Here is a 27,905-nt window from a genome sequence, read left to right on the forward strand (position 1 = left end):
CTTGCAATGCTCGACCGTTCGTCAGGGTGTCACGGGAGGATGAGGAGGAGCGAGAAGCGCAGCTGAGCATCCGTGCCTTGCAGCCCTGGCTGGCGGTAAGGTGGTGCTGGCGGTAAGGTGGTACTGCCGAGGGTGCTGGGAGGGAGACGGTGGGCGTTAGCCCTGCCCACCCCTCCAGCCGCACGGCGCAAAGCCGAAGGGCAGAATTGCCGTGTCAGGTAGGAAACCTTCAGCCTCGTCAAAAATAGGTCTTATTTCTGAAGATGAGAAAGGTTAAAATTGAGTTTGTGTCGAACGTCCCTCGGGACTGTTTTGTGAAAAGGACAGTGGGTTTCGTTCAGTTGCTTTCCACTTGCGCTGCATTTCCATGCCTGAAAAGATTCAGCTGTCATAGCCCCGACAAGTGCTAAAAAGCTCTTGTTAAGGTCACCAATACCAGAGAAGTGTCTCTCATACAACATCCCAGTGTATCGGGGCCACCGTCAGTGGGAACGGGAGCCAACGTCAGACACTGTTGCTACAGACGAGATTGTGACCCCGACGTCCCGGCACGGCTGAGCCAGCACTTTTCTCACCTCTCTTCCGAAGGAAAGCCATGTAACGCTGCTCCAGCTAAGTGCAAAAAAAAAAAAAAGCAAGCTCTAAACATGCATGACCTTTAAATTCAGGCTGAAGCTAAAAGATCTGCTGCTGACTAAAAATCTGGGGTTGCTTTCATGTGTCTGAGCATTCAGGGAATAGATGTAGCTTAACATGCAAATGCAGGGCTTACTGCAGAACGGCGCTGCTTTTCAAGATCTCTCATTTCACGCTGTTACCGCTCCATGCCCTGCTGTTTCTATGAAAAGAGGCTCTCTGAGGAAAAGTTTCCCACAGACAGAAATCCAACTGATGTGGTAAAAAAAACCCAAACCCAACAACTTATAGCTTAATTTCTAAAATGTGTGGTGTCCATCCGTAACCTGGCAATTGGCCTCTTCTCTGCTGCTGGTGTTTAGAAAACAGCCCTCCGCTCCTTCAGTTTTCGGTGTATATACTTTATATATTTGTCCTCATCTAATTAAGCGACTAGATCCTGAAGTCGGGAGCCAGGAGTCCTGCCCTGCTGTAGGTGTGCAGAGGGGGATTTTCCTTCTGGGAACAACGATGCTGAAGTGCCTTTTGGCATGTCCATTTGTGCATCCGTTTGCGTATGAGTTACCGTGCTCACATAACTTAGGTGTTCTGCACATATAGAGAAATAGATGTCTGAATGCTTTTTTCCTTATCCCTAATGAAAAATGCCTGTAAAGCCCATGTAGAGCAGCTGTCTGGCAGATCCCTTCCCTGGAGGTTACAGGTGTGACAGGCCACCAGCGGAGTCCACTTGCTGCAGTAATGTCTATTTGGCACTTCAAATATCTTCCTTGAGCCACTGGCCATCATCATCTTCTGTCTTTAAAGCAATGTATGATGCATTATTGATGGGTGAAATATAGAATTTGTTTGGCATTTCCCTAATACCTTACATTTTTATTCTTTTCTAATTTGAGGTATTTCCCATTCTATGCCACTACCATGTAATTCAACATTTTAAGCATATTGTTCCTCACGGCGTCTGCTTATATTTTTAAGCTTGCCTGGTTATTTTGACAACAAGAGACATCATAAATTATGTAAGCAATTTCTCTCCTTACAAGCTGGTCCCAGCCCTGTGCTGCCCCGATAAGAGCAGTGAGACAGAAGCTGCTTCAGCAGCGGCAGGACTCGTGTGACTGCACTTCAGCTGTGCTGTGACCCGAGAATAGAGCATGTGGCATGTTCAAAAAGAATTGAAACTACATAGAATAGGGGGGGGGGAAACAGATCCAAGCCTGGCTGAGGTCTGAGACTCCTCTGAGATTTCGGAAGTGCAGTTTGTGGCAATTTAGTCTTGAAGCTGTGGCTGCGACCGTGCCATGGGCCGTATGTAATGGAGCTTAGTTAGCACATTATCTGGGTCTAGAAATCACGGTACTTTCATCTTTAAAAGCTGCGCTTTCGTCCCAAACACGTAGCTGGGAGGTCAGGTAGGTGTAAGGGAGGGTTCTAATCCACGAGGCTTCAAGAAAATCAGAGATACTGGGTTAAAACCCCTTGGGCAGGGGGGAGGGACCTGAATCTGTCCCATGCTTTCTAGCGCATACTCCAATTAAGTAGGAAAACGGCCACAAGCAGCAGCGTCTCGGTTCCTACTTGAACTCAAAGAAGAGCAAGAGTCCTGCGATTTCCCTGAAGGAAAGGGAGGTGCTGGGAAGCGATGCCCCGCTCCTCATCTCGGTACCTGGGCTTTTATTAGACTCCACCATGATGTTTGTATTCAGAGGTCAGCCTCCTGACCCTTCAGTCACCTTTGTCATAGAAACAATCATTACGGACTAATTGATAATCTTGAGAACTGGCAGCAGTTATCTGGGACAGATGGCCTCTGCTGGGAAACCTCTGCCTTTGATAGCTCCAAAACATGACATAAGTCTCATCTTTTCAAGAAAACCTTTACCAGATGGGTCTAATCTAAAGCATGGCCTTTCTTGTTTCTTCCTAGAGGATAGCTAATTAACTGCAGAACGGATAGCTCTGCTCCTCTGAGGGCAGGCAGAAGTGGGTGTTTGATATCGAAACATTTATGGGTTTGGTTCCAGCGCATCGGTGAGGAGAGAGGATGAACTCGTTAGAACAAATCTTGGTAAGTCTATTGAACTTCTCATTATTCTGAATTTACTAGCGCTGGCCAAAGAGAGACCAATTCTTGAGAAATATATTGTGAAAAAATGTCTCTCATCTCATTTTTATTATTGCTCTGCAATGACCGACCCTTAGTCAATTTGTATTATCTCTCATCAGTCCTGTTAGTAGGCTGCTGCCAAAATTTGTGGTCACAGCTGAGGAGCTCAGAGAGCAGCTCAGAAGAGGAGGTTGAAATAAAGCTCTTGTCTTGCTTTCCGAGAGCTGCCTGCGTCAATCCGATTGTTTCTGGCAGTCTTTTCCCAATCAATAGTCAGCTTTGTCACTTGACGTTTGAACCTTTGGCTTATATTTAGCTGGGCTCCTCACAGTCCTTGGTTTGCTGCTCGGAGGAGGCGTGAGCTCCGGGCTGTGGTGGGATGCTTTATTCTCTTTTCCTCTTGTGCATCAAAATGGCTCTGGGAGATTCTTCTCCTTCAGGCAGGAAACCCTGAAAACTCTGGATCTTTTCAATTAGATGCATTACAAACTGTGCTGATAGCTAGCCTTGTCTCTCTTCTCTTACATGAGCTATAAAATATCTCTTCTCCTCCCCTCCCCAATTGAACTAAAACCGGCCTATTTTTATATGCTTTTTACAAGCGTGTCTACATGGTAGAAATGAGGAGTTCTAGCTTATCTTGTGTTATGTAAATATTTCCATGCTTCTAGAATAAAGTTTTCATTTCCCTTTGATCCAGCTTTCTTGCAGTCAGCTTAACCTTCAAAAAGAGTCAAAAGAGATTCATGGAGATTGCCAATGGCATTATTCCTGAGGAAAATTGGAGGAAGAAAAGAAAACTCAAAATCACCGATGTAAACAGCTCATTTAGAAATGGATGGCTAACTAAAGGAAGAGGTTGTCTTTCGGTGTCTTGCAAAGCACATTTTTGCTTAAAATAGCTGGGACCAAATGTAAAAATAGCATTTGCTGTGTTTGCATAGTGTTACAAGATGGAAGCAGTGCTTTTCCAGCAGCCTGGGAGGTGGCTGCGTCCCATCCCTGTGCCGTGGGCAGGATCTCCAAATCCCGTCCCCTGGGCTGCGGTGGAGGGACGGGGTACGGCCAGATGTGGGATGGCTGCGGGGCTGGATCTTTCCCCCAGCACACACCCCCTCAACAGTGGGGACCATCACCAGTGTCCGATCCCATCCCTTTTGGCTGTAGTTGTTGAACCGTGTCAGTTGAGAAAAGGAACAGTTTGAGTCTGGTTATAGATGATTTTCTCAACCAACGGATGTTCCTGGTGGATTACTTTTCTTAAAATGTTAATTATGCTTCTTTAGAAGTATGCTGAGAGGCAAAGCAGCTCAGGTGGGGAGGCGGCAGTGAGAGACCTGGGAGAAGTCACAGTCTCCAGTGTATTTTGCTCATTAGCCTCCTAAGTGGAGGAGGCAGTTTGAAATGCTGCTGACGCATTTTGCCTACAAGCACTGAAATGGGTCTTGAACTTCGTATATGCTCATGCCAACGGCCGTGGGGCAGAGAACCTTGTAGGGGCATGGTTTAGTGGTGGACTTGGCAGTGCTAGGTTAACGGTTGGACTCGACGATCTTAAAGGTCTTTTCCAACCTAAACGATTCTGTGACTCTATAGGAGCGTATACATATGATGGAAAAGCTGTAGGTATGGCTGGAATTAGACGAATCAGGCTCCTGGCGTTAAGTGGCGAAGTCAGCTTTGGGTTTGTGGCCAAACTGTGCCCTTTTTAGTACCAAGTGCTGTGAAGGCGAGGCTGGGGCTCGGTCGTGCCCACGGAGACAAGAAGGGGTCGGTGTGTTTGGAAGGGACGAGACGTGCCCATCGCATCGTCGCGGGGAGCTGGGTGCCGATACAGCTTCGCCGTGTCCCTGCTACAGCCCAGGGAAGCGGCCGGGGACGGCTGCCAGGTCCCCTGGGTGCAGAAGCCCCCGTGTGCTCCGCGTTTGGCCGGGCCACGGGCTCATTCTCTGCCCGCTGCACGGCGTGACCGCCGCGGCTGCAAATGCTGGTGGTCTTAGAGTCTCAGACTCCGACGTTTCTCCGGCTTGTCAGTGCGTGCCCGTCTTTGAACGGGCTGTGCGGCACATGGGACTTCACCCCGTTCCAGCGTCTCTTTAATGAAATACTTTCGGTGTTGTCAAGTACTGCTGTGTTAAAACCCAGCCCAAATCCGAAACCAGATAATCAAAGCTCTTTAGCGATGATGATGGTCAACTTTGTGAATATGAATGAGTGGAAAATACTCTAAAATTATGCTTGGATTGATAGACAAAGATTAATATTCATTGTACATGAAAGAGAAGGGACACTTTGTATAGTTCATAAATGAGAAGGATTCTTGGAGAAAATTAAGAAGATTTTACTGGAATTATTTTTATCCTTCCGTACGTTTGTGGCTGGACTTTGAGCTGATTGCTTTACACTGTGCTGGCAGGGGAGGTGAACAGTCTTTCCAAAAGAAAACTTTAGGACAGCTTCAAACTCCCACAAGAAGTTGATTCTAGTATTCACCTGTTTCAGAGAGATTTATAATTAGGATTAATGCACCGCTACTAATGGGAAGAAAAGCAGCAAGCAGTCTCTAGTTAAAAAATGTTTAATTAACAGTTAAAAATGATTATACAGAAGATATAATAGTAGAGACATCGTTATTTGGCAGTATTTTGGGCAGAAAGAATGATAGCAGGAGGTCTGGCTGAACTGATGCTTCTGTGCCCGTGACCAGGACTATTAGCATGATTTCCTATATGGAGAAAATGTATACGTGGGATTGATGTATGTTTGCATGGATGTTTATCAGGTCAGCTGCTAGTACCTCTTTGAAAAAAGAGGACATATATTTTAAAAAATAAACAGATGACAACGTTAACAAAGTCATGGATGTGAAGGCAAGAAGGAACCACTGCGAACCACCACTTTGAGCGTCTGCCTGAAGCCTTCTGGTAAATCTTCTGGAAACGTGGTCAGAAGTAAAATTTGGCTGAGCTTTGTTCTGCCTCGGTCCTCTCCTTGTTTAGAAGGGCTGATTGATCTGTCAAAGTCTGCTGAAATTGGGGTAAGGGTTTCATTAGCCTTGGATCAGGCCCTCAGCACTGGATACTCCAGTTGCTTGAAAACAGGTAATTAATGGCACTTTATTTTTCATGTTTCCAAGGCAACACAAAACCCCAAGACATTGTTTTCCAGTATGTGAGCAGAAGCTTTTGGCTGCTGCATTAGAGTTCCCCTCTGTCTCATGTGAAGCTGCTGTAAAGGTACTGAAGCCTAATTTTCTGTCGTTATAGTCGATTTACATCCTATATCCAAAAAGTAATGATGATCAGATGCAGCTGATTAAATGCTCTGTTCTCACTGCAGAAGAACTCATTCAATCAGCCGAGAACTCTGCTGTTCAAATAGAAAATTAGTGTTGTGACAAGTGTTAACTTTAAATGCCTCAGTTTGGTGGCAATGTTAGGAAGTGTGACAAAAATTAAATTATTTGTCTGCTTTAACCATGGCCCTCCTTGGAGTGCTAATGAGAGAAATTCTTGTTAAACACGTGTCCTGTTTGATAGACTCCTTTACAGGTCCTCAGTTGGGAAAATGATTTATTATTTTTATCATAAAGGGCATGAAAGAGAGGGCTTTCCCTTCTTTTCTCTGACTCGTTTCTTTTTATGTCTTGAGCTGATGTAACAGGTCATTGCTTGTGTTTCAGCATAAAACGGAAAGATCCCCTAAAATGAAATCACCGGGAGAGCAATCCCAATGAACGCCTTTCCTGCCTATTGATACTCTTTCTGAATTAATTGGCACGGGGAGCATTTGCAGCACCTTCCCTGGAGGTGACCAAAAAAAAAAAAAAAAAAAAATCAATCTACACTTCTACTTAGGGCTGCAGAGCAATGAGTTCAGAGTGTCTAAAAATAAGTCCCTACGTGTGCTTTGAAGTACCTGCCTTGGTGTGTTGTAACTGTGGGGCATGGTGGGGAGACCACCAAGCCCCCCCCGAGGTCCGGAGCAGGAGGATGCTGCGTTAAGTGCTCAGGGAGAGCGGGGAGTCAGTCCGGAGCACAGCTGCCCGTCACTTTTACTCAAAGAAAGCATTTTTATTAATGGCCAGATGTTTTGGTAGCTGGTTTTAGGTCCCACCTTTGACCTTCCCCTTGTGCTGCTGGAGGATTCCAATCCTGCACCCTCAGCTGGCAATGGAGGGGGGGAAGCGACTCTGTGTCTCTTCTCCTCTTGCAGCTGGGTCATTCTGCATCCCGAGGAGTGCGGGGTTTGAGAGGCTGAGCGGGCAGCAAGGAGCTGGACTCTCTCAAAAGTTCCTCTTTCCTGATGGACAATTCTGGGATGTCCCCCTGTCCTAGGAGTTGCTTTGCATTTAAATCATCTTGGGCTGAATTAATGAACATCTTGAAGTTGTATCCTTTCTGTTGGCTCCTAACGGGATGCTTTTGATTCTTCCTCTTTCAGCATTTGCCAATGCCTTGATGTTCTCCCACCCAAAGGGAATTAATCGCCGGGATGGAATGAAGAGCGCAGCGCAGAGAGCAGGCATGGTCCAGACCTCACAGGACTAATTATGTTCTTAAAGGGTAAGAAAATAATCTTAGGTACATTGGGAAGGAAGTGTTGTAGTAATGCTACATAGGGTTACTGGCATGTCTCCTGTATTTGTGCATTTTAAAAAAAAAAAAAAAAAAAAAAGAGACTTTCAAAGATACTTCTTGACCTCAAAAGGTTCAGCAAGGAGCTCAAGAAAAGAAATTTAATACCAGATGAATTTATCAAGTTTTCTTGACCCTTAGAGATGGGAAAAAACAAAGGAAAGATGCACATGAAGGTCTTGTGAAATTCTAATGCTGAAACACTCTCATGCACAAACTGAAAAGTCTCAAAACAGAGAGAGTTCAAAACCAAAGCAAATGAAGAGCATGGTACGAATTACAATAAGTGCTGTCGCAGACACTGCAACATGGCAGTTAAAGCTGATGAAGAGGACCCATGAAAGGAAAGGCAAGTGTCTGTTTATCAAAATATCAGACTGTTGGGGAGGGGAACTTTTTTGTGCACCTAATGAGAGGCAGGACAGAGTTAGAGGACTGGCAATACACAGCCATTGTCTGCAAGAGGAAAACGTGAAAGCAGACTCAGAATTGGTGACAGGCTGGGGTTATTTTAGTCTGCCAACTATCTGTATTTGTGGGAAGCGTACTTATGCACAGACATGCACGTATACTCCGAGGGTATCTCCTAGAGATAGCCGTATTCCTCTGGCAGTGATGAGACGCTACCTGCTACTCAGTTTTGCACGCGCTGCACCGGCTGTGGCCGTTTTAAGAACGGTGCGGTAGCAGAGCAGTTCCCTGCCGAGAGGTAGGACCGAAGGTCGGTCCTGGAGAGGATGCCCGCTGCCAAGGACAGTGTGGGGGGACGCGCCGGTCTTCGGGAGGGCGGCCAAGGGACCATCCGTCCGCATGTCCTCGTTCCGCAGCCAGGGCTTTCTGATGGAGCGGCAGTGAGTGGTCCCACTGCTACTAATAAGGTGTCGGCATCCTTAGCTGACCTTGGGAAAGACTTCCAAACCAAAGGTGAGGCACGAATAGCCCCTCTGAGAAACGGCTCCCATACGCGCAGGGTGCAGGCAGCCTCTGCTTGCTGCGCCTGTTGAAATAGGTGTTAAGCTTGGAAAAAGACAAACGTCTATCCTTTTTTATAAGCTGTGCATCCTGCTTCCTGGTGAGGCCCAAGCTGTACGCACACCGGGGAGGCAGCTGTGAACTGTGAAGAGTCTTCGCGGAAAAGCTCTTTTCTAAGAGGGTAAGACTGATAGCTAGAGATACAGTTAAGTAGTGTACCATCTCCCCCCCATCATGTTGCAGGTTGCGTGATGCATGCATCGGATTTAAAGAAAAGTAGTGTCTCTTTTTATCAAGCAGGCAGCATTCAGTTCTATTTCTGCTAAACATATCCTTTTTTATTGCTTTTTCAGGAGTTCAAGGCATTAGCATAAAACAATCGAGGAGGTTGTTTTTCCTAAGAGAGCGAGTGCCTGTTTACAAACTCATTTTATTTTCACAATATTCCATTGTTATTTATTTCAGACAGAAAGCTGTCAGATTAATGCACTCCCTCATGCAGGACAGCTTGCTTTATTGCCTGTTATTAAGACATAACATATATAACCTGACAGGCACTGCCCACGTCTGCATTCCACCAGTGAAAGGCAAATTAAGTAGAAAATGGAGATCTCCAGTATTTCTTAGGGCTAAAGTGATATTAGTTTTTAACTCATTTTGTATTCATAGAGGATTCTGCACGTTCGCAACATATCCGACAGAGTAAACTGTCCAAAGAAAAAGGTTTTTTTTAAATTCTTATAGTAGCTGCCTCTGAGAAATTCAGGCTTTAGAAGCATAGGAGGAGTCATCAAGTCCCCTTGTATAAACAGTTGCCAGGAAAGAATGAAAAAACGATGTTACTCGGGTGGCACAAGAAACCCTTCAGAAAGCAAACCTTGGAACCTTGGGGGAATAGCGGTGCAGGGTGAGAAACTTTAAACCCACGCCTAAAACAACCCAACAAACAGCCCTTGCCCTCCAGACCTCCAAATCCCAAACCACAGCACTCCTGTCGCCTCCAGTACCGCCTTCCAGCGAAAGCCGTTACAGCTTCCAGAGGAGGCACGTGTGGTTGCAAACATTTTATTTTTTAAGCTGTATCAAATTCCTTTTTCTTTGGTGTGCGTATCCAGCTGGTGGCAGGGCTCTTGTCCCCTTTCTCCTTTTCACAGCGACTGCTCGAGTGTCCAGAAAACTCCGGCAAGTCGCCCAGTTTTGCGTTGCACCAAGTGTATCCAGAGAACCCCCTGAAGTCTCTGGGGGGTTCTCGCCCCCCTCGCAGCACCTGCCTCTCACCACACATGCCGTGGGGAGCTGGAGAAAGGCCTGGCTTATCCCTCCGGGGGGGTGTCACCTTCCCCGCTCCCCCCTGCTCCTCCTCTGCCTCCCTCCAGGTTTGGGCTTTGCTCTTCGGTAGCCGTCAGCGTTACGGAACAGCTTGGAGGAATACAGCCGCGTATTTGGATAGGGTATTAAAACCCATACATTTTACAATAGCGTTTGCTTAAAAACTATGACTCAAGCCTCCTTTCTTACTGGATTTCAAATAGCAGCAATTTTAAGTGACAAAGTGCTGATTAATTTTGGTGCAAGTGCCAGTGAAAGTGGAATGGCAGAAATACCTTCCCCACCATCTGCAGTTCCAGTCATGTAAGCAACGTTATTAGTATTTTTCATTATCATTGATTTTTACTTTTTTTTTCTTTTTTTTTTTTTTCTCCCCAGGACTGAGTTGCTAAACTTAGTCACAGAAGCTGCTCTGGAAGAGCCTGCAAGAAGTAGGCTGGCTCCGGGACCTCTCACCTTGTCCCTTTACTGGCTCTTGACCTTTTCCTCCAATACTTTCCTGGTAACAACTTATTTTTTCCAATTCTCCCTGGAGAATCAAGTCGGTTTTATTACCGCAAATAAACATTAATATTAACTAAGTTAACATAAGGAACAAACAGAGGTCAGATTAAAGGAAGACTAATCTGAACATTGGGGAAAATACAGAGTGAGGCCCATGTCCACCTATAACCATCTGAAAGGGAAAACCTGACAGTCTTGCCTCTTGTGTGTACACTTGTAAACGTGTTGGGATTATTATTAACCCTTACTGCAGCGTCTGGACCACCTCCCTATTAACGCAGGTAGAAGGCATGCTTTAAAAGCTTAAAATATATAGTTCTGTTTTGTCTGTGTTCCCAGCGAGAAGGTTTTAGTGCTAGAAAGTCTTGGGCTTTATGGGAAGCTGCAGTATGTAAGGAACAGGCAATTTGCAGGGGAAACAAGGCCATGCTATTTAATGCTAAATAGTGATATACTAAATAAATTACTATGAAGAACTAACTCTTCTTCAATGTAATTACTTTTGTTTTTTTTTCCATTTCAGAAAAAACAGCCTAATGGGATAGGTAGGAAATGAAGCCAGGGAAAGGGAGGTAGTTTTTGTCTATTGTGCTGCAAATCTGTGGGCAGAGGCAGAGCTCAGAAGCTCGAGCACAACCTTGGGTCCCTGTCCCATTGCGTGTCTGATGACTCTGGGGCAAGACCGGGATGTATTGATGTCCTTGCTCCTCTTCTCCCTCTTGCCGTGCTTTCTGTAGAAGTAGGCCTAGGTATAGGGGTTAGGATTTTAGTCTTTTGGCAGCAAAGCTACTGTGTGGGAAACCACTCGTATCCTGCCAAGAAGTGCCAGTTTGCAGAAATATCATGAAGCTGCAGTAAATATCATTTTTAGATGCAGTAAATCCCCATGTGTGCAAATATATAATATGAACAAGCAATAATACTTTGAAATATTCTTGTATCCCTCAATGTAATAAATATTTTATTAGAGTAATAGAAAAAAATGCATACAGATAACCATAGGATACACACACAACTGGAAGTTTAAGGATAAATTTCAAACTTTTCAATATGAAACAAGGTACTCGGTACATATCTCATGGAGATATATAACTAGAAATTAAATAATACAATGTAATCACATGAAAATGGCAATACAGGAACATGGACTAGAACTTTGTGAAACAAGAATAGAAAGAGTCACCCTTTGTTGCATGAAACATAACTATATACTTACTAGTAACACCTGTTTTTCCATCCCTGCCCCCCCCATTTGCAAGTGTCTGAAAACATCACTGGTTAGCCACATTGAAAAGCAACTAGCCGTTTATAACTATATATGTACAGTATATACAGATCTTGCTTACTTCAACAGTTAGCACATATTTTCATCTGGATGTGATACTAATAAGGTAATTTGCTATTTGAATGCATATCAAGGTATCTTTTCTACAGTGCTATCATAATTTCATTAATCCTGGTTCTCTCCCTTTATAGTTCTGTGTATTGTAATAATACTGAGAGACTGAAAAAAAAAAAAGTCTTTAAAAGGATATGCTTTAATGTCACATGAACACTTGCTCTACTGCGTATATAGGCAGCTCTCTAAGAGGTGTCTAAAAGGCTGATTTGACTAAATTCACAAATATAGAAGTCAAACGTACCAGGTTTAATGTATCTTTAATATATTGCTATGAAAGAAAGTGTAGATTTCTCTATAATAGCAAGCTTGAAGTGTCTTTGTGTATTTTTTTATTATGACCTATAGTATTGCCATAAACTTACCAGAATCATGTGACAGAAATAGGGTGCATTAGAGTGCAAGAGCAGGTGAAATAGTTTTGAATTGGTTGAAGAGCAGAAGGAAGGAGAGTTATGAATGTAACACTGAATTAAGGATGAGTTTACAGTGCAGTGCAGTGGACAGAAGAGCAAGGTAATTTGGGGTTGCATATTTGGAAGCACCACATCACAAGGGAGGGAGGTGGTAGTAGTCCCTTTTCATAAGGCCATGGTGCAACTGCATTTCAGTAATGCTTACAGCTGGGCACTTTTGTTTGTTAGTGAAACACACTGACCGGAGTTCAGAAAAGGGCAGTAAAAATGATCCTGAACATGAGAGAATTTGATTATGGATAAAGAACCTCGTTAAGAACTATAGCTATAAGGAAATTAACTTCAAAAGCTATTGCTAGAGAGGAAGATTAGGCTTTTGAAAAGGTACATAAACTTACATACACTGCGATAAAACAGACAGCCGCCTTTGAAACAGGGCTGTGAAATCATTTCTTAAAGAGTAGTAGTGGAAGCCCTGCCCCTTGGACACCCCAACGTGGACTGTGCAAAACTGATGTCCATACTGCGACTTTTCTCTACCTTCCGCCTTTGATTCCTTGCTAGATTTAGAGTAATTTGTATAAAGGGCAGTAAGAAAACTGATCCAAACCTACTGGATTATGACACACTGGCTTAAGAACGGCTGCTCTGTCGACGTGTTATCATCCAATTGAAACGCTATGTCTCTGATTTCTTCTTTCATATGTCGAATGACGTTATTGTAACAATGCAGAACATACCCAAAACAATTCAGTGTCACTGCAAAAATGGAGTTTCTCACTGAGCTAAGCTCTTCCTCGTAACTATGATCATAGTGCCATTGCTCTCCCTCTCTCTACGTTTTATCTTAAGTACGTAATATGTAAACTCCTTTGGTTCAAGTATTAAGGCATTTTAGATTCCTTTTTAAAGGATTTGCTAAACTTTACATGATATTTTTACTTCAACCTACAGTGAAATATAAAGAATTTAAAAACACGTCAGGAGAGAAGAAAAACATGCATTAACCACTGCAGTTTTTTTAAAAAAAGCACTTCTCTGTAGTAACTGATTTTTTCTTTTTTTTCCCCCAGCAAATGAAAATGTATCATCACAACACTGAATTAAGAGTCAAGGAAAATATTGTTGGTAAGAAGCTGGATACACTGAAGATATTCAAGACTGATGGACCAGAACCTCTTGCATCCATACCTATGACAAATAAAAAAGGTCAGGATTAAATGAAAGCATGAGTATCTGCTGTGCCAAATTATTAGTCTGCCAAATTATTACTCTTCCTAGATGCTAAGCAAAAATTATTGTGAATTTTTATTTCTGACAAGCAACGAAAATTTACAAAAATACAGTAAGTATTTTAAAACTACAGCAATGCCTTGCAAAATGCTGAAACTGTATGAATGGTCTTTACTTTCAAGATAATAATAAAAAAAGGGGAAAAGGTAGAAAAATCTAATGTTTTTAATACCAATTTACATGGTAATTTACCAGTTCAATAGAATGAAGTTTGTCTTGCATAAGGGCATGAAGACTGTTAATTGCTTTTCTTTTTATTACCTTATTACCATACAACATACAAGTAATTCTTTTTTTCTCCCCATCAATAAGGACTCAATTCTTGCAAAGACAGGCTGTGACAACTGCTGGCTGTCAACTGCAATTTTAGTAATGATTCATTACGCCAAGGCGGAGGCATGTCTTTTTATGCTGTGGCTGGTATGAAGGAGGTTCTGGTATTGGTTAAGAACCCCATAAAAAGCATGTGACAAAATAAAAGTATTCAGCTTCAACCTACTAGCTAGTCTGGGTATCAGGATCTGATCGCTGCTAGTGCCATCTCCGCCTTCAGTTGTTGCTTTTACTTCTATAATGTAATCTTCGTTAAACTGGAGCAGAAGCTCAGCGGTTGTCTTGTCCGTGTTCAGCACGTTTATAGTGGTCTGACTGCTGGTCCTGTACAAAACCTGCAACACAAGCAAAGAGCTGTAGTGTGTCATTTCTTCCACTAGGACCTGAGCAGCAATTTTTATTTGTGTTTCTTAGGAACAAGGTTTCAGTCTTTAAAAAGAGGGGATGAGAGAAAAGATCTGATTTTTGGTTACTACTATAGGGCAGAATTACATTTAAAGAAAAAAGGTAACATCAGTCAAGGTCTTTTATTCTAGCTTTAATCTAAAATGGCACAATGTATAATGATAACAAATGAATAATATATTCTGTTGAGTGTCTTAATATATTGTTCTATGAATTATGCCACCATCTGGAATCTGCCATTATCTAGATCAGCTTCTTATGCCAATAGGTAGTTTGGGAAGGAGAGAGCTAATCAAAAGTACAGACTATGTTGGAAGATGTTCTGCAAGTGCTGTGTGATTGTTCTGTCATGAAACTTAACTGCATTTGGCATCCTATGTTTTAAAGAATGGGAGCTGCATCTGAATGTCACAGCCCGCTGCTCAAGATGATCAGGCAAGAGGAGGGATTTAAGAGCAACATCAGCCTCTCTTCTGTCCTGAAGGCTTGAAAAGCCCAAAGGGTCCCTAGTGCCCGTGGCACAGCTAGGCCTAGAGAGAGGTATGTCCTGGCAGAGTTAAAAAATATGTGGATCCAGCACATTCACCTGGCCAAGTTTCACAAATTTGACTAGCAGGTAAGCTTGGGAGTTTCCCCTTGCAAAAACCAGCAATCCCAACTCCCCCAGAATAACAGCAATAATGATGAAATGGAAAAAAAAATGCAAAGCTATTGGAATTACACACACACCGCTGCCCTGGAGACATGCTCCGTCATGCTGTGCATTGCTATAAAACGCTCTCGGAGGGACACAGCTGCATGGCTTGCTTCCACAGTGACCGTGCTACGGCTGCTCTGGCATTTTCAGTGTCCTTTGTTGGTTCTTCTCTTCCTGGCAAACCAACTTTTGTTAACCATACTGCCCTTGCCTTCCGGGATAAAAACGACCCCCTAAGTGCTTTACTTCAGTAAAATTAACGAGCTTTATCAAAATTCAGCTTATCTTTGTGTACTTAGCAATGTTGGTTATCCACAGGGGAACCTGAAATTGTTGTGGGAGACAGAGTATGCAGTTTGCAACTCCACATGGTATGTTTTTAGGTCAGCTACCGTCTATGAAACTAGGTGTCTTATCTAAACTGTAAACATGTATTTTTTGCCAATACAACTCAGAACACTGCATAGTCAGATCTTCAGTGTAAATCTTTTATGCAGGAATATATCATATGGGATCCAGCTGTACACAGCTCATCAAGAACATCCTCAGCTATTCTCTTAAACACACTTAAGTAAGATATATTTAAACACTTGTACATTTGTGCGCTGATCAGATTTAGAGTAGATGTAGCAACGTAATTTCTATCAAGACAATGAACATGTCCCACAGTAGGTAAGAAGAAGGGTTAAGAATATCAGTTTGATATATGTGGTACTAATAAATATACCTGGCCAGCAATAGAAACTCTATCTATCAGCTAAATCTTTGATTATTTGGTTTCTTGCAAAATGTTATATGTTTCAACAAGTGTTATACATTTATATGTGATAAGTGTTATACATGATTTAACGTACAGTGTTATATGCCTGGGAAAGTGGGATCCCAAAAGCCAGCAGCAATGCCTGCAGCTCCTGGCTTTGTTTGCATGAGGAGGAGAAGGCATTTAGTGTATGATTAATGGTAAAAGGACCATGGTTTATGAGACATTGTTAGACTATGATTTAAAATCCATAAAAAGGAGACACTACTGAGATGGTTTAGATGTGGTATTGTGCATCCTCTGAGCTTACTGCCTTGCAATTAGACAAGAAAAAGCAAACCGTGGATTGTTTTCAGATATTTTTCTGGTCTGTTTTCACTTACCTTATATCCAGTCACCTCAGACTCATTCTCCATAGCTCTTACTTCCTCCCAGCTGAGGATTACTCTGGAGTCGGTGACATTCCACACAACGTTTCCCGGCGGTTGACTGGGTGCTTCAAATACATAACCAGAAGCATGACTTTAATTGGCATTAGTGATTTATTCTACAGTAGGAAATAATAGCTCAGGTAATGGACTGTCATTACGTGTCAGATGCAAAAGCAACTCAAATGCAGCCTTGTTGTTTGTACACTTTAAGTTTCAGAGACTAAACTGGAAAAACAGAAGGAAGGAAAAATAGAACAGCGCATAAATGTTATTTCTGAAGTTGCGTTATCTATTGATGGTCCTCCATTAAATACAGCCAGACAAAAAGCACGTGTCTTAGGACATGGATGATCAATTAGAAAAAAAACTCTAATGAAACCAATGATGGTAACAGACAATTTCTAATTTTAGTATATTGCCAAGAATAAGCAAAAAAACTTTACAATATATTATGTTAGACAAATTTAGTCTTCGTGAATATTCAAATCTACACGCTATGCTGATTTACTTTAACATGTTTGTAATGTAAAAATATTTGACAGATTTTGTTGTTGTTGTTCTTTTAACTCGAGGCGTGATTTTGAAATGCAGTCTGTACCATTTCTGTATCTGCGATTGGAACAACAGTGGGCTTTGGCCAAGTAAATCTACTGGGGGTTTTTTTGTTCATTAACAATTTGAGACTGTTACTTTCAAAAGGAGTAGTATGCTTTTGGCTGTATGCTTTAATATATCTTGAAACTGCCAAGCGTTCAGGGAAGGTGCAGGTAAGTACAAACCTCTTAAGATGCCTCAAGTTTGTTCCCCAGAAAATGGGTCATGCAGTGACACAATCAATGATTAAAATCTTTTCTAAATGTCTTAAGGAAAACAATTTACTGTTGCTGTCACCTAGTGGAGGCAACTGCTGCTTAGGTGGACGCTTTGATGCTGAAGGTTCCATATTAAACACTGACACTGGTTTTAAACACTCCTATGCATATGCTTACGGGGTTTTTTTCTCTCTTTTTTCCCCCCTCTTATTTGTAAACTCTTTCACACATGTAACTCTCTATCTTCTTTCCATGAGCAGTCAGAACAAACCCCACCTGATTAGACACAAAAATGTAAGAGTGAGACTTCAAAGAATTATTCTAAAGTCAAACAACCACTCACAGGTGGGAGTTTTTTGCAGTATTTGCCTTGTTCTATACAATAAACAGGATTTAACCTGATGCACTAATAGCTACTTTTTGTAAGTGTAAGAGGAGATTGTTTTGCTCCTGAGAATTAAGTATTACAGCATATATGAGTGGTTTTCACACTGAGATATTAAAGCTGAATTTCTAAAAGATATGAGTCATTCTTTTAAATCCACAACAAAATACTAATATAACATCCGAAGAAATGAAGAGTAATTATATATAAAAACTGTAAGCCTCTATCTATCACTTGACTTATGGAAGTGAGTCAGAAGGCTCCAATTCACTTCAGACACAAAAATCTCTAGTAATCTTCAGTGTTCAGAACAGCAGAACTTAATTTGTAAACAGGTCAGATCCTGGACCACCACATCATGTAAGTACATGTCCGGTGCTAAGCATGTAAAAAGCTACATGGATTTCTCTGAGACTCCTCAGATGCTTAAAGTTGGTCATATACACTAGTATTTCTCTGAATTAGAACCAATGGACAGAACATTTGGTTGTATTTTAAGGCTTTCTAAATGTGAAATAATTGTAACATCTTGCCTTATAAACTTAGGCAAGTCTTTGCCAGTTACTTACTATTTTATATAGCAATATTTTATGAAACAAAACCATACTTCTTATTTTGGGCTATGAACATGAGTATTTCAAATATAAAAGCAAAGATACTTTAACGGTCAAAGACTGAGTTTTTGATCTTGAAATACACTGCCAGTTGAACTTACGTATTTGCGTTTCTTGATATAGGTAACAGTTACTAAGCAGCATCTTGTAGATCACGTGGGTGAAGGTAAATGCAATGTGCACAGAAATCCTTCACAGTGAAAAACAACATCAATCACAAATATTCAAGTTAAGGTAGAAATTGGGATTGATTAAAAATCATGCATTTGAATGAAAAATCAGTTTCTACTGTAGCAGTACAGAGAATTATTTGTCTTAGTCAATTCAACTAGTAGTTAGCAAAATCTTTCAGATTGACATTATACTGTATGGCAATGTTTTTGCTCTCTCTATTCACCAGCAAGATACATGGACATAGTACAACTAATTTTTAATTATTCCAAATAGCATAGATCTTGACTAAGGGCCTGACCAGATCCTGTTCAAATCAGTGGGATCAAGGTGCTTGTCCATTTCTCCTTCACACATCCCAAAGGCAGGTGGTCACTAAAAAAGGACTGAAAAAAATCACTGCGCTGACCAGGCTGGCACAACCTCTTGTGAGCAGCCAGTAGCCACACAGATGATTAATTAGAGAAAACTATTCACCACATGCCAGGTACAGGCTACAGGCAGTGAGTTACTTCATATCAGCCAATTCATGGTAACTATGTATATAATAAATTCAAACTCTAGCAAATATAACCTAATCTGAGTTGGTTCAGTCCTCCGTGACAGAGTGTTGATACTCATTTCTGCATATAATAATTTCTGATAAACTAGCTTATTTCATAATATTGATGATGCAACTACTTTTGGTAGAATGATGTTAATGACTATTCCAGGCAATTTGACCTTTCAGACAGATTTAATTGTACATTCTTGCAAGTCTGACAGAAATACTTCAAGATCAGTGACCCTGATTCTGAGTTGTATTACAATGTAAGAGCATACTAAAAATATTTCCATTTGTAGAAAAATTAGTGCAGCCTTTGACAATCTGTTCTCCAGCTTAATTTCTCTTTTTAATAGTAAAGTGGCCTCTCGTGCAGTTTGTTCAAGGGGAAGCAATGGACACGAAGGATTGTTTTGCATCAATTGTATGAGGATCATTGCATTTCAAACGCCGTGCCCTAGAGAACTTAGAACATTTATGTCATAAAACGCTGAAAAATTCAACAAGTCTCTGTTTTTTCCTTCCAAATAACCAATTTTTCTTTTAAAATTCTTCCGGTTACTAGAAGAATAATAAAGGTTCTATGCAGAAATTATGTATCTTCAGCTCCAGTGGCATAGTTGACTTTTACTTACTCATCCTGCTAAACTAGCAGAGGGTAGAAAATGGAAGATCGATACTCGAATTAATTGTGTGACTCCTCTAGTCTGCATGAAAATTTAGGTCACTTACGCATATTGTGATTCCCAGTAATGCGCCTATTTTTCATTTCCCTGCAAGTGCTAACACACCATTATGTCTCTCCCCACTTTAAATTCAAGATACTTACGTGTCTTTTTTGTGGTAGCATTTACCGTGGCACTAAAGGGACCTGCTCCAGCACTGTTATAAGCACGGACAGCTGTGTAGTATGCTAAGTTGCTCTTCAAACCTGTTATTCTTACTGATGTCTCATTCCCTGCAGCTTTTACTCTGTTTGACGATTCTTCTTTTTCACCATTATTCCAGTACCTAACCTAGTAGATATAAACCAAAACCATTTAAAATCTTGCATGGAGTGGACTGTTCACCCACAGCATTGCATTTGACTCTTTTAAGTGCATTTTTTTTCTCAGATGAAAAAGGCAGAAATACATTGAAATTTCAAAAATATGCTTACGGTGTAAAAAAAACCCCCAAACTTATCCATCTGCTTTTCACGCTTACTGCTCTTTTTAGTGTGATTGTAGGAAAAAGGAAACTAAAATATTAGATCTTGCTTGAATTTAAAAATGACAAGAGGAAAACCATTACTTCATTTAAGAAGTAAACAACTTAAACTCAGAAAACTGTACCTTACAAAATAGTTTCTTGGGAGGTAAATGTAATTCTGAAATGTCAGTTTGAAAATACTGTTAGACAGACACATGACTATCAGCGCAGGAAGCAAAACACAATTTCATTCTCTGTTCTTTGTTTTCGAAGATCCTTAGAAGAAAATACCCTTCTTCTGGGTTGTAGGTGGGGCAGGAAGCAAGCAAGATATGTGGTAATCTGTCAGGAATTTGTGCTGCTGTGCTGCAGCCTGCATGATGACCCTTCTGGCTCACAGCCCTTTACAAATGGGAGCATATTTTAAATGAGCTTACCTCGTAGCCCAGTAACCTTCCACTACTCATCTTCCAGGGAATGGCTGTCCAGGAGACCTCGATGACCGAGGATGACAGACTCGTTGCGGATACACCAGAGGGTGCTATGCTAGGCTCTGTATTCAGAAATCAATAAATGAGAGATGATCAGCAGCATTGGTGACTGTGGAAATAAGCATGTCCATGTTCAAAGTGATCTCATTTCTAATAACTGTTTGTTGCTATATTCTCTGATGAAACATCTCATGTTAAATATCTGGAGATAACACAGTCACATACCTTCTTCAGCTGAAAAAACTGTGGTTACTGAACTAAACGGCCCTTCTCCTTTATTGTTATAGACGCCAACTTTGACTTCATATGGTGAAAAGGGCAAGATGCTTTCATTCCTGAAGACGTATCTTGGTGTGTCAGGAGAGGTGACCACGGTCTGTATCCATGTTGTGGTGCCAAAGGGGCGGAAAGCAACAACATAGCCAAATCCTTCTCCATTTTGTAATTCTTCAGGGATGGGCTGTGAGAAAAGCAACAGACAACAGAAGTCTGTGATACTACATACAGCATTGGACATGTTTTGCAGGAATAAAGTACTGACAGACTAACATACGTGATTGCAACCAGGTTCTGGTACTGCATTTGGGATCATTCCATCAGCAAATTAACTCTGGTAAAGCAGAACAAAATGTGTTCCTTCGAATGTATTTTTAAGGTTTGCACTTCAAGAAGAGAACAACTTTCAGGTATATTCCTTGTTTTCCACTGTTTTAAGATGCTCTTCAGTAAATACAATTTTTTTCAATTTCACAATCCATAGTTCATTAAAAAAAGAGTAATTGCTTAGTCAACAACTATTACAGAAGCCTGATACTACCTTTGTACAGTGGCTCATACCACAGTGATTATGATTAGATAGCCACACAGAGTAGTCAATATTAGTAACAGATGGTTAACATTTTTTAACTCATTAAAAAGGGGATACATAATATAAAGTAGTATCTGATTGATTGTTTGTATTGGCTGGCACATGCATCCAGAGTTAATGGTAGGAAAGCAAGAACTGCAAATTTGCACTGAAAAGCATAATTCTTTGGTTCAACCTTTGAGCAATAACCCCTTCCTCTCCCCTGCCCCCTTTTTAGTGTTAACATTTGTGTGAGAACAGAAGCAATCTCAGACAAATTAACTAAATTTCCTACTGATTGCCATCTAGCACAGTAACACATGAAAGCGAAAGAGGGAAGGCAAACGTGCATAGCTCACATTACAGAATGTTACCGAGCACATATACATCCTAGATGAGAAGCTGCTGCAGCCAGGGAAATTCATCTTTTAAGAAGCCTTTGAATGAAAACAATCATTCTCTGAAGAAAATTGCTTGCCAGAAAACTTACATCCCATGTTATGACCAGTTCAGACCTGCTGCCTCCTCCCCCACTGACTTCAGATGGGGGAATTTCAGGAACTGTGAAAAGGAAACGTATAGCTGTCTACACAGTGTAGATAGATACAAGAGACAACATCATATAACATTAACCTCATGCTCTGAAGCTAACCCGGTTGTATTCGTATTGCTTTTGCAAATCAAGGTCAATGCTTTTGAGGCAGGGTGGGCAGTCCTGGGAAGCCCCAGCCCTGGGGCTTTAATCCTGGGGTTTTAATTGATGTGTTCTTCTGAGCCACATGCTTGTTACATAGAAGGTATACACTCATCAAACACTAGTAATGAAAAAAACACCTGACAAAATTAACCTCTCTCCATCCATTAATACCTTCAGACTCTGCAGCACTGCCTGATCTGACAGACTCTGGCATACTAAATACAGTTTAAATGTATTTAGATGTTATGCTTCTGTGATGCTCAGTAATGCAACACAAACTGTCCCACAGCTAAATGGAAAAATCATGAACAAACTACTTATAGGCTTTTATATTCAATTGCACTTCCAAGCTTGTTTGCAAGGAACCAAGGGTATGAACACTCCTTTTTTGTTAATATTCAAGATTCTTGAATTAAAAACAAGTAGAAGAACCCACTAACCTGCCTCTTCAGTTCTTACTTTTTCTGAGGGTAAACTAGGTTCTCCACCTCCTATTTTGTTACTGGCAACTACACGAAATTCATATTCAACCCAAGGATTTAAATCCACTACTGTGGTTGTGAATGTTTTTCCATCGATCACATCTGGAACTATTAAAAACAAAAAGAAAGAAAAAAAGGAAACTAAGAACATGGTGTCCCTGGTCAAAAATGTTTCAACAGAGTCTGTAACAAGAATTGTGTTTTACCTGTTGTAACTCGCTGCCAGCCAACTGAAAAGGGTGTCCTTGCTTGTACGGTGTAAGTGGTTACCGGGCTGTGATTATCTGTGCCTTCTTGCCAGGAGATCTGAGCTGTGGTATCAGTTATTTCATCCACTTTCACGTGTTCAGGGGGCCCAGGAGAGCCTAGAATCAGATTGAAAATTACCTAGTGTTTTGTAAAGCCAGTACCTTGGAAATCACTAACACAGCAGTATGGATTCTCATTTTATCAGCGCTGTGGGAGGAAGAAAACAATTCAGCTTGGAATAAGAACACTTGTAATTATTGTTTTACATTCACTAAACTTTGATAATCTAATTGTCAAATACTCTGAATTACAGCACGGATGACAGGGTTTTGTTTTTTTCAAGAACCTTTGTTCAGCGTGATCCCTCTATCTTTCCAATGTCTTCTACTTTAGTCCTCAATGTCCTCTTTCAAGCTACTAATACATCTCTGTAGTCTGCCAATTTGTTATCTACAGCTGTTTTATTGTACAATGCACTGTAGCAATTTTTCAGCGCAACATCTGATCAGCACCCCGAGCAGCAATTCAGTCAGGCAGGCTTTCTGCTGCCTTCTGGAAAATCCTGACTCTGGGCATCCTGGCAAAAATGCTGGGTTTTGTCTCATCTGCACCAGCAAAGGGGGTTGAAATAACTAACAGCACATCAACAATTAGAAAAATATCTGGCATATTGTAAAATATATTGAGTAAGTGTTGATCACATAATACGCTTTCGTAGATCAAAGCTTTTTCTCTTGCAATAAATGTAGCTGTATCATCAGCAAAGAAAGCTACAGTTCTGGCTTAGCTGTGACCATTCCAGCTCTGAAGGAAAAGGAATAAGCCTGCATTAAATGCTTTAAATTCCAGTGTGTCCGTAGGACAAACCCTATCCTATGCTCTGGCAGCAGTAGCCCATTTCACAGGAAGGATTCTGGCATCACCAGCCCCAACTGTTCAGTTTGCAGAGGCAGCAACTCACAACTCGCTCACAGCTGCCAGTACCAAGTTCCCTCTCGTCGGTGACTGGAAGGACTGTCAGTGAGAAAAGATGTGAAGTCAATATTATACCCTCCAGCTCTTAATTTCTCTGGGAAAAGTTAGGCTTCATCCAAAAATTGAGCTAAAATTCTCCCTAACTGCAAAGCAGAATGACATAATTCAAGTCAAGTCACAGTCATTCATCACATAATTCAAGTCATGAATTGGTTTTGCAATCTACTACATCAGTTGTTTCTGTAATCTACAATATGAAAAAGTTAGAAAATATGATTCATGGTAACCGAAGCTGGAATTTACCTCGTACGATAAGGTCTGCTGCAGATGCTACGCTATCCACTTCTGTCTTCACCATACAAACGTATTTTCCACTATGTTTCAGCTGTATGTTTCTAATCATTAAATCTCCTGATGCACTCTGTCGAAATACAAAGTTATTATTAACATAAATGTACTACCTTGTAATTTAATATTAAGATTGTATTTGTAAATGGAAAAGAAATCAACCAAAAATGTTGAAGGTAAAGTTGCTCAGAAATTGCACTGGCAGACAGCCTGCAGGATAGCAAGTTACTACCCATCAGCTGCTCCATGGTAATTGTCTGTAAGCATTTTCCTAATAAACATGAGGTAGTGTCCCTCTTTTACAGGAGAAGTAAGCCACGACATCGTTAGGTCGTACTGGGAACACACCTCCTGACTGCTATTAGGAACCACGAAGAAAGTCAGTGCCCTATGACCAACCATTTGTCTCAAAGCCCTAAGGAAGAAAAAACATGGTTTCTATGGCCATTAACCAAATTGATTTCTAGATAGAATTTATAAGTCTAGTTATCACAGATTTTTAAGGAGTTCAAATGTGTAAACAACAAAGCTGAATTTGGTCCGTTCTACCGGTTATTGTGAGCACACTTTCATTTAAAGGTTGTACATTTCGAGCTAAATTCCCCATTTTCCAAGTCTAAGTTCTATTCTTTGTTCTTCATTGAATATTTAATCTTTGGTCATTTTTTTTCCCATTGGTCTCTCTCATGTCAAAGCATATGGTTGATCTCCTGAATCAAGGGAAACATACATAAAACTTGAGTAGTAACTGTGACTTCATCTCACGTTAGGGCTCCTTGTATACTATTTGTTTTCTGCATCACTAAGCAGAGAGCTTGATACTAAACCTTTGGTAGCCAGCGTCACTTCAAAAAAATCTCCTCTTTATGTCAGCCGAATTACTGCTTTTACCCAGTTCGCATCATATTTTCCAGGAGAAAAATCTCCCAGTCAGATTTCAGCTTTTAAAACTTTTGGGGTTTTTTTTTGTTTTTTTTTTCTTTTTAAATTTTCTGGAGAAGCAGTGTTTCATTTGAGGACAGAACCCTGGTTTGTGGATATTTTCAGCTGCTCTGGCCACATGACCAATTCTTGGGCACACAGTAGTTTGGGAGAAAGGAGAAGACACAATTCTGGAGTTTAGTTTAGTCTTCGAAAAAAATTAACCACCTTTCCAACCATTTTTCTTTGTTTCACATTCACACCCATTATTTCAGCATTATGATATCTCACTTTTTTATTTAACAAAAGCTGAAAACAATTCTGCCTGATTCCCTTCCATGTGCGTGTAAACACAATGCCTGGTCTTCTATGAAAGCACACATGCAAGCATTTGCAGGACAATTCAGCACTGACTGCCTACAATACATTAGAAGTTGAGTCAAAGGCAATCTAAAATCCATCTACTAGATTGGAAGTGGATATTCAGGGAATGACCAACAACAGCAATGCATATTCACAAGCAAATCATGTTCTACGTGAACTTATTTTAGCAAACTAAATTTAAAACATCTTGACAAAGGGGACTGTCAAATGGAATAATTTTACTTGAAATAAATCCCACCAAAATATTAACCCTGCATTTAAATTATTTTGGGGAAGAATCCCAAAGTACTGGGGAGAACACAGAAACCTGCAGCAGCAAAAAGCTACAACGTAGAAGGCCCTCTCACCTCCCATAGCTCTGCAGACCATCAGCAGTATCCATATTCTTGCCTAGCCAGACTAAATCTTTGTCAGTGTGGACAAGTCCAGGTGACAGTAAGATCACCTTCCTTTCTCCATGCTACCCACAATACAAATAAAGAGTAGTCCATGCAGTATGAACAGCTGCTGAAATTGCTTTTGCTTCTCCTGACTGCATAACAATTTCAGCCATTGCTGGGCACTATAAGCAGGTGATACCCGAAACAGTTTAGAGTCAATCTGTTCAAAATTTTGGAATCTACTTGGTTTGCCATACTCTGTATAAATCATCTGTCTAACAAAAAAAAAAAAAAAAGAAAAAAGAAAAAAAAGAAAAAAGAGCAGTAAGACAGTGTTACATCCTATATTTTTCTAACCATCTGGAAGACCAGGTGGTGGTCCCATAACATTCCCGCTAACTACTACATGTCAGAGACCTCAGGCATGCATGACAGGGACTTCCAAGACATCATTACATAGAAATCTATCCATTGAAAAATTATTTTCTTTTTGCCATGTTTACAACCAAGAAAGCTGAAGTTATTTTTGCACAGATATTTTCATTTAACACATATGCACTGCAACCATGGGAAGGCTTAGAACATATTTATGCTTATTTACTTACCATGACCTGCATATAACTCCAGATGACATTATTCCACTGACCTTAATGTGATACAAAGCCCATAAAATATTTTCGTGGATCTCTTGGTAACCTATGAAGTTTTCTGCCAATGAGCTTCAATCCCTCTTTACACAAGTAAGAGTTGTTTTTTAAAAAAAAAAAACCCCATGAATGGCTATATTCCATAAACCCCCCTGATTCTGTACCTTACGACAAATTTCCAAGTAAAATGTTCTAGATTCAGAGTTCTGAGTTAGTTAGCCAATACTCCCCCTGGATTTTTCTTCAGCACTGACTGAGAATTTTTTGTGAAAAAATTCTTTTTTGATGCTTTTTTCCTCTGAGGAAAAAAAGAAAACGACACCTAAACAAGGCTTTGATTTGGAATTATGCCTGTGTTTGTTTTAGGAAAAAGCTGAAATTTTTAGTGACAAAAAATACTGCATTTCCCAATCAGCTTATGAAGCCTTAATTGAGCCAGTAAAACTGTCAGATTCAGGTTTTGGTATGTTTTTAACCTTTCCTTTCTAATATTACTATTTGTATATACAACCAGAGTACAGCTGGGGGGAAATATTACTAAATAAATAAAGTCCATGTAGCAGTACTGGAAGGTAACGGGCTATGAAACGGAGCATTCCCATTACAGCATGACAGATGGTCAGTTTGTAATTCTCAAAACATTTCTGTGAAAATGTACATGATATATGAATATCTCATGGCTCCTACAAGGAAATCTCATCATCTCCACATGCAGTTATATTTAATCAATTGCAAACTGCAGAACAATCTGTGTGTTTGGTGCCTACTGATTAAATGCTAAATCTTTCAAGGTTTTACAGGCAAAAAGAAAAAAGTTAGGTGCTGAAATTTCAGTTTCACAGGCAGTAGTGTCTAACCCACAGCTATTCCTCTAGGGCAAGATATCTGGCAAGAGTATGTGAAAGGAAACTTTGTGAAGGCTTATAATGGCCAGTTTCATGCTGATGCTCAGCTGCTTGTTTTCTTATCACTTGGCCATGGCTTGCACTGTAATAAGACCCTTTTGCTGTAATTGATTTCATTCTCTTGATACATCTGTCATCTGTCTTAATACTTTACTTTTCATGTTTTGATTAGAAGGCTAAATTCTAAAAACCATTAATGTCATCATGCCCACCCCAGCAGCATCTCTGCATCTTGCGTAGGAGATATTTAATGAGGAGATGCTCAGGCAGAACGTTGAGGGATACGCTAGGGACGCAAGTGCCGGAAAAATAAGGAAAGATGGGATGGTTTTGTTCAGCTTTAGGCTGAAGCCCACAAAGTCTGCACCAAGTTCCTTAATCTGTCATTGCTGAGTTTCATGTGATCTTGGGGAAAATCATGTGGGGACAGATGTGGAAACAGAGGTACACACTTCCAATACGTCAGGTCTAAAACACAAGGCGTCTGAACAACGGGCAAGCAATGGGCAGCAAGCTAGCTCAATGAATAATTTCCCTCCAACATAGAAGAAAATTCTACAGGCCCAAAAGAGAAGCAGCATCCTATTTTTACCATGTCGAAAAAAGAAAAAAGTAAGCCTGTCTGTGCTGCATACATCTACAAGGCAAATGAAGAGAAGGTGTTTGCAACTTACCCCTCCAACCTTCTCAAAATGAGAAGCGTCTTTCTTGAAATCGGTGAGCGTTCCATTAAAATACCAGGTGAAGCTGATGTCCAGTATAGGATCATGCTGAACCTGGCAAGGCAAGATGACGCTTTCTCCAACAGTGACATCCATGTTGGAGGGTGCCAAAGTAATCCTTGTTGGCTCTGTTGAGAGCAGAAGTATCAGTTATTGGATTCCTGTATTGCTGAGCTTTGCTTGCTACTAATATTCTACCACGTTCTTCAAATATGATTAAT

The 27,905-nt window shown here is 40.8% G+C and overlaps 1 protein-coding gene and 1 long non-coding RNA gene across 3 annotated transcripts in view; one reads left to right on the forward strand and one right to left on the reverse strand.

The window, feature by feature from the left end:
- LOC128136547 (uncharacterized) overlaps window positions 1-20,229 on the forward strand; it is a 214,804-nt gene extending 194,575 nt beyond the window's left edge. The window contains exons 5-11 of one of the 2 annotated variants that reach the window (XR_008233405.1): window positions 5,880-5,979; window positions 7,187-7,308; window positions 9,097-9,259; window positions 10,060-10,112; window positions 13,074-13,209; window positions 14,419-14,647; window positions 20,111-20,229. This is a non-coding gene — a long non-coding RNA (uncharacterized LOC128136547). The remainder of the gene's footprint in view (window positions 1-5,879; window positions 5,980-7,186; window positions 7,309-9,096; window positions 9,260-10,059; window positions 10,113-13,073; window positions 13,210-14,418; window positions 14,648-20,110) is intronic. The other variant, XR_008233404.1, reaches the window with a different exon arrangement.
- Window positions 11,118-27,905, reverse strand: part of CNTN3 (contactin 3) — a 117,292-nt gene continuing 100,504 nt past the window's right edge. The window contains exons 11-21 of the mRNA XM_052776360.1: window positions 27,637-27,812; window positions 23,681-23,798; window positions 22,360-22,518; window positions 22,112-22,261; window positions 21,465-21,535; window positions 20,353-20,587; window positions 20,074-20,189; window positions 19,275-19,461; window positions 15,872-15,984; window positions 13,793-13,961; window positions 11,118-13,191 (exon numbers count right to left, since the gene is read on the reverse strand). Of these exons, the coding sequence (XP_052632320.1) occupies window positions 13,091-13,191; window positions 13,793-13,961; window positions 15,872-15,984; window positions 19,275-19,461; window positions 20,074-20,189; window positions 20,353-20,587; window positions 21,465-21,535; window positions 22,112-22,261; window positions 22,360-22,518; window positions 23,681-23,798; window positions 27,637-27,812 (1,595 nt within the window). The 3' untranslated portion in view covers window positions 11,118-13,090. The remainder of the gene's footprint in view (window positions 13,192-13,792; window positions 13,962-15,871; window positions 15,985-19,274; window positions 19,462-20,073; window positions 20,190-20,352; window positions 20,588-21,464; window positions 21,536-22,111; window positions 22,262-22,359; window positions 22,519-23,680; window positions 23,799-27,636; window positions 27,813-27,905) is intronic.

Source organism: Harpia harpyja, chromosome Z (assembly GCF_026419915.1).
Source record: "Harpia harpyja isolate bHarHar1 chromosome Z, bHarHar1 primary haplotype, whole genome shotgun sequence".
Classification (NCBI taxonomy): domain Eukaryota; kingdom Metazoa; phylum Chordata; class Aves; order Accipitriformes; family Accipitridae; genus Harpia; species Harpia harpyja.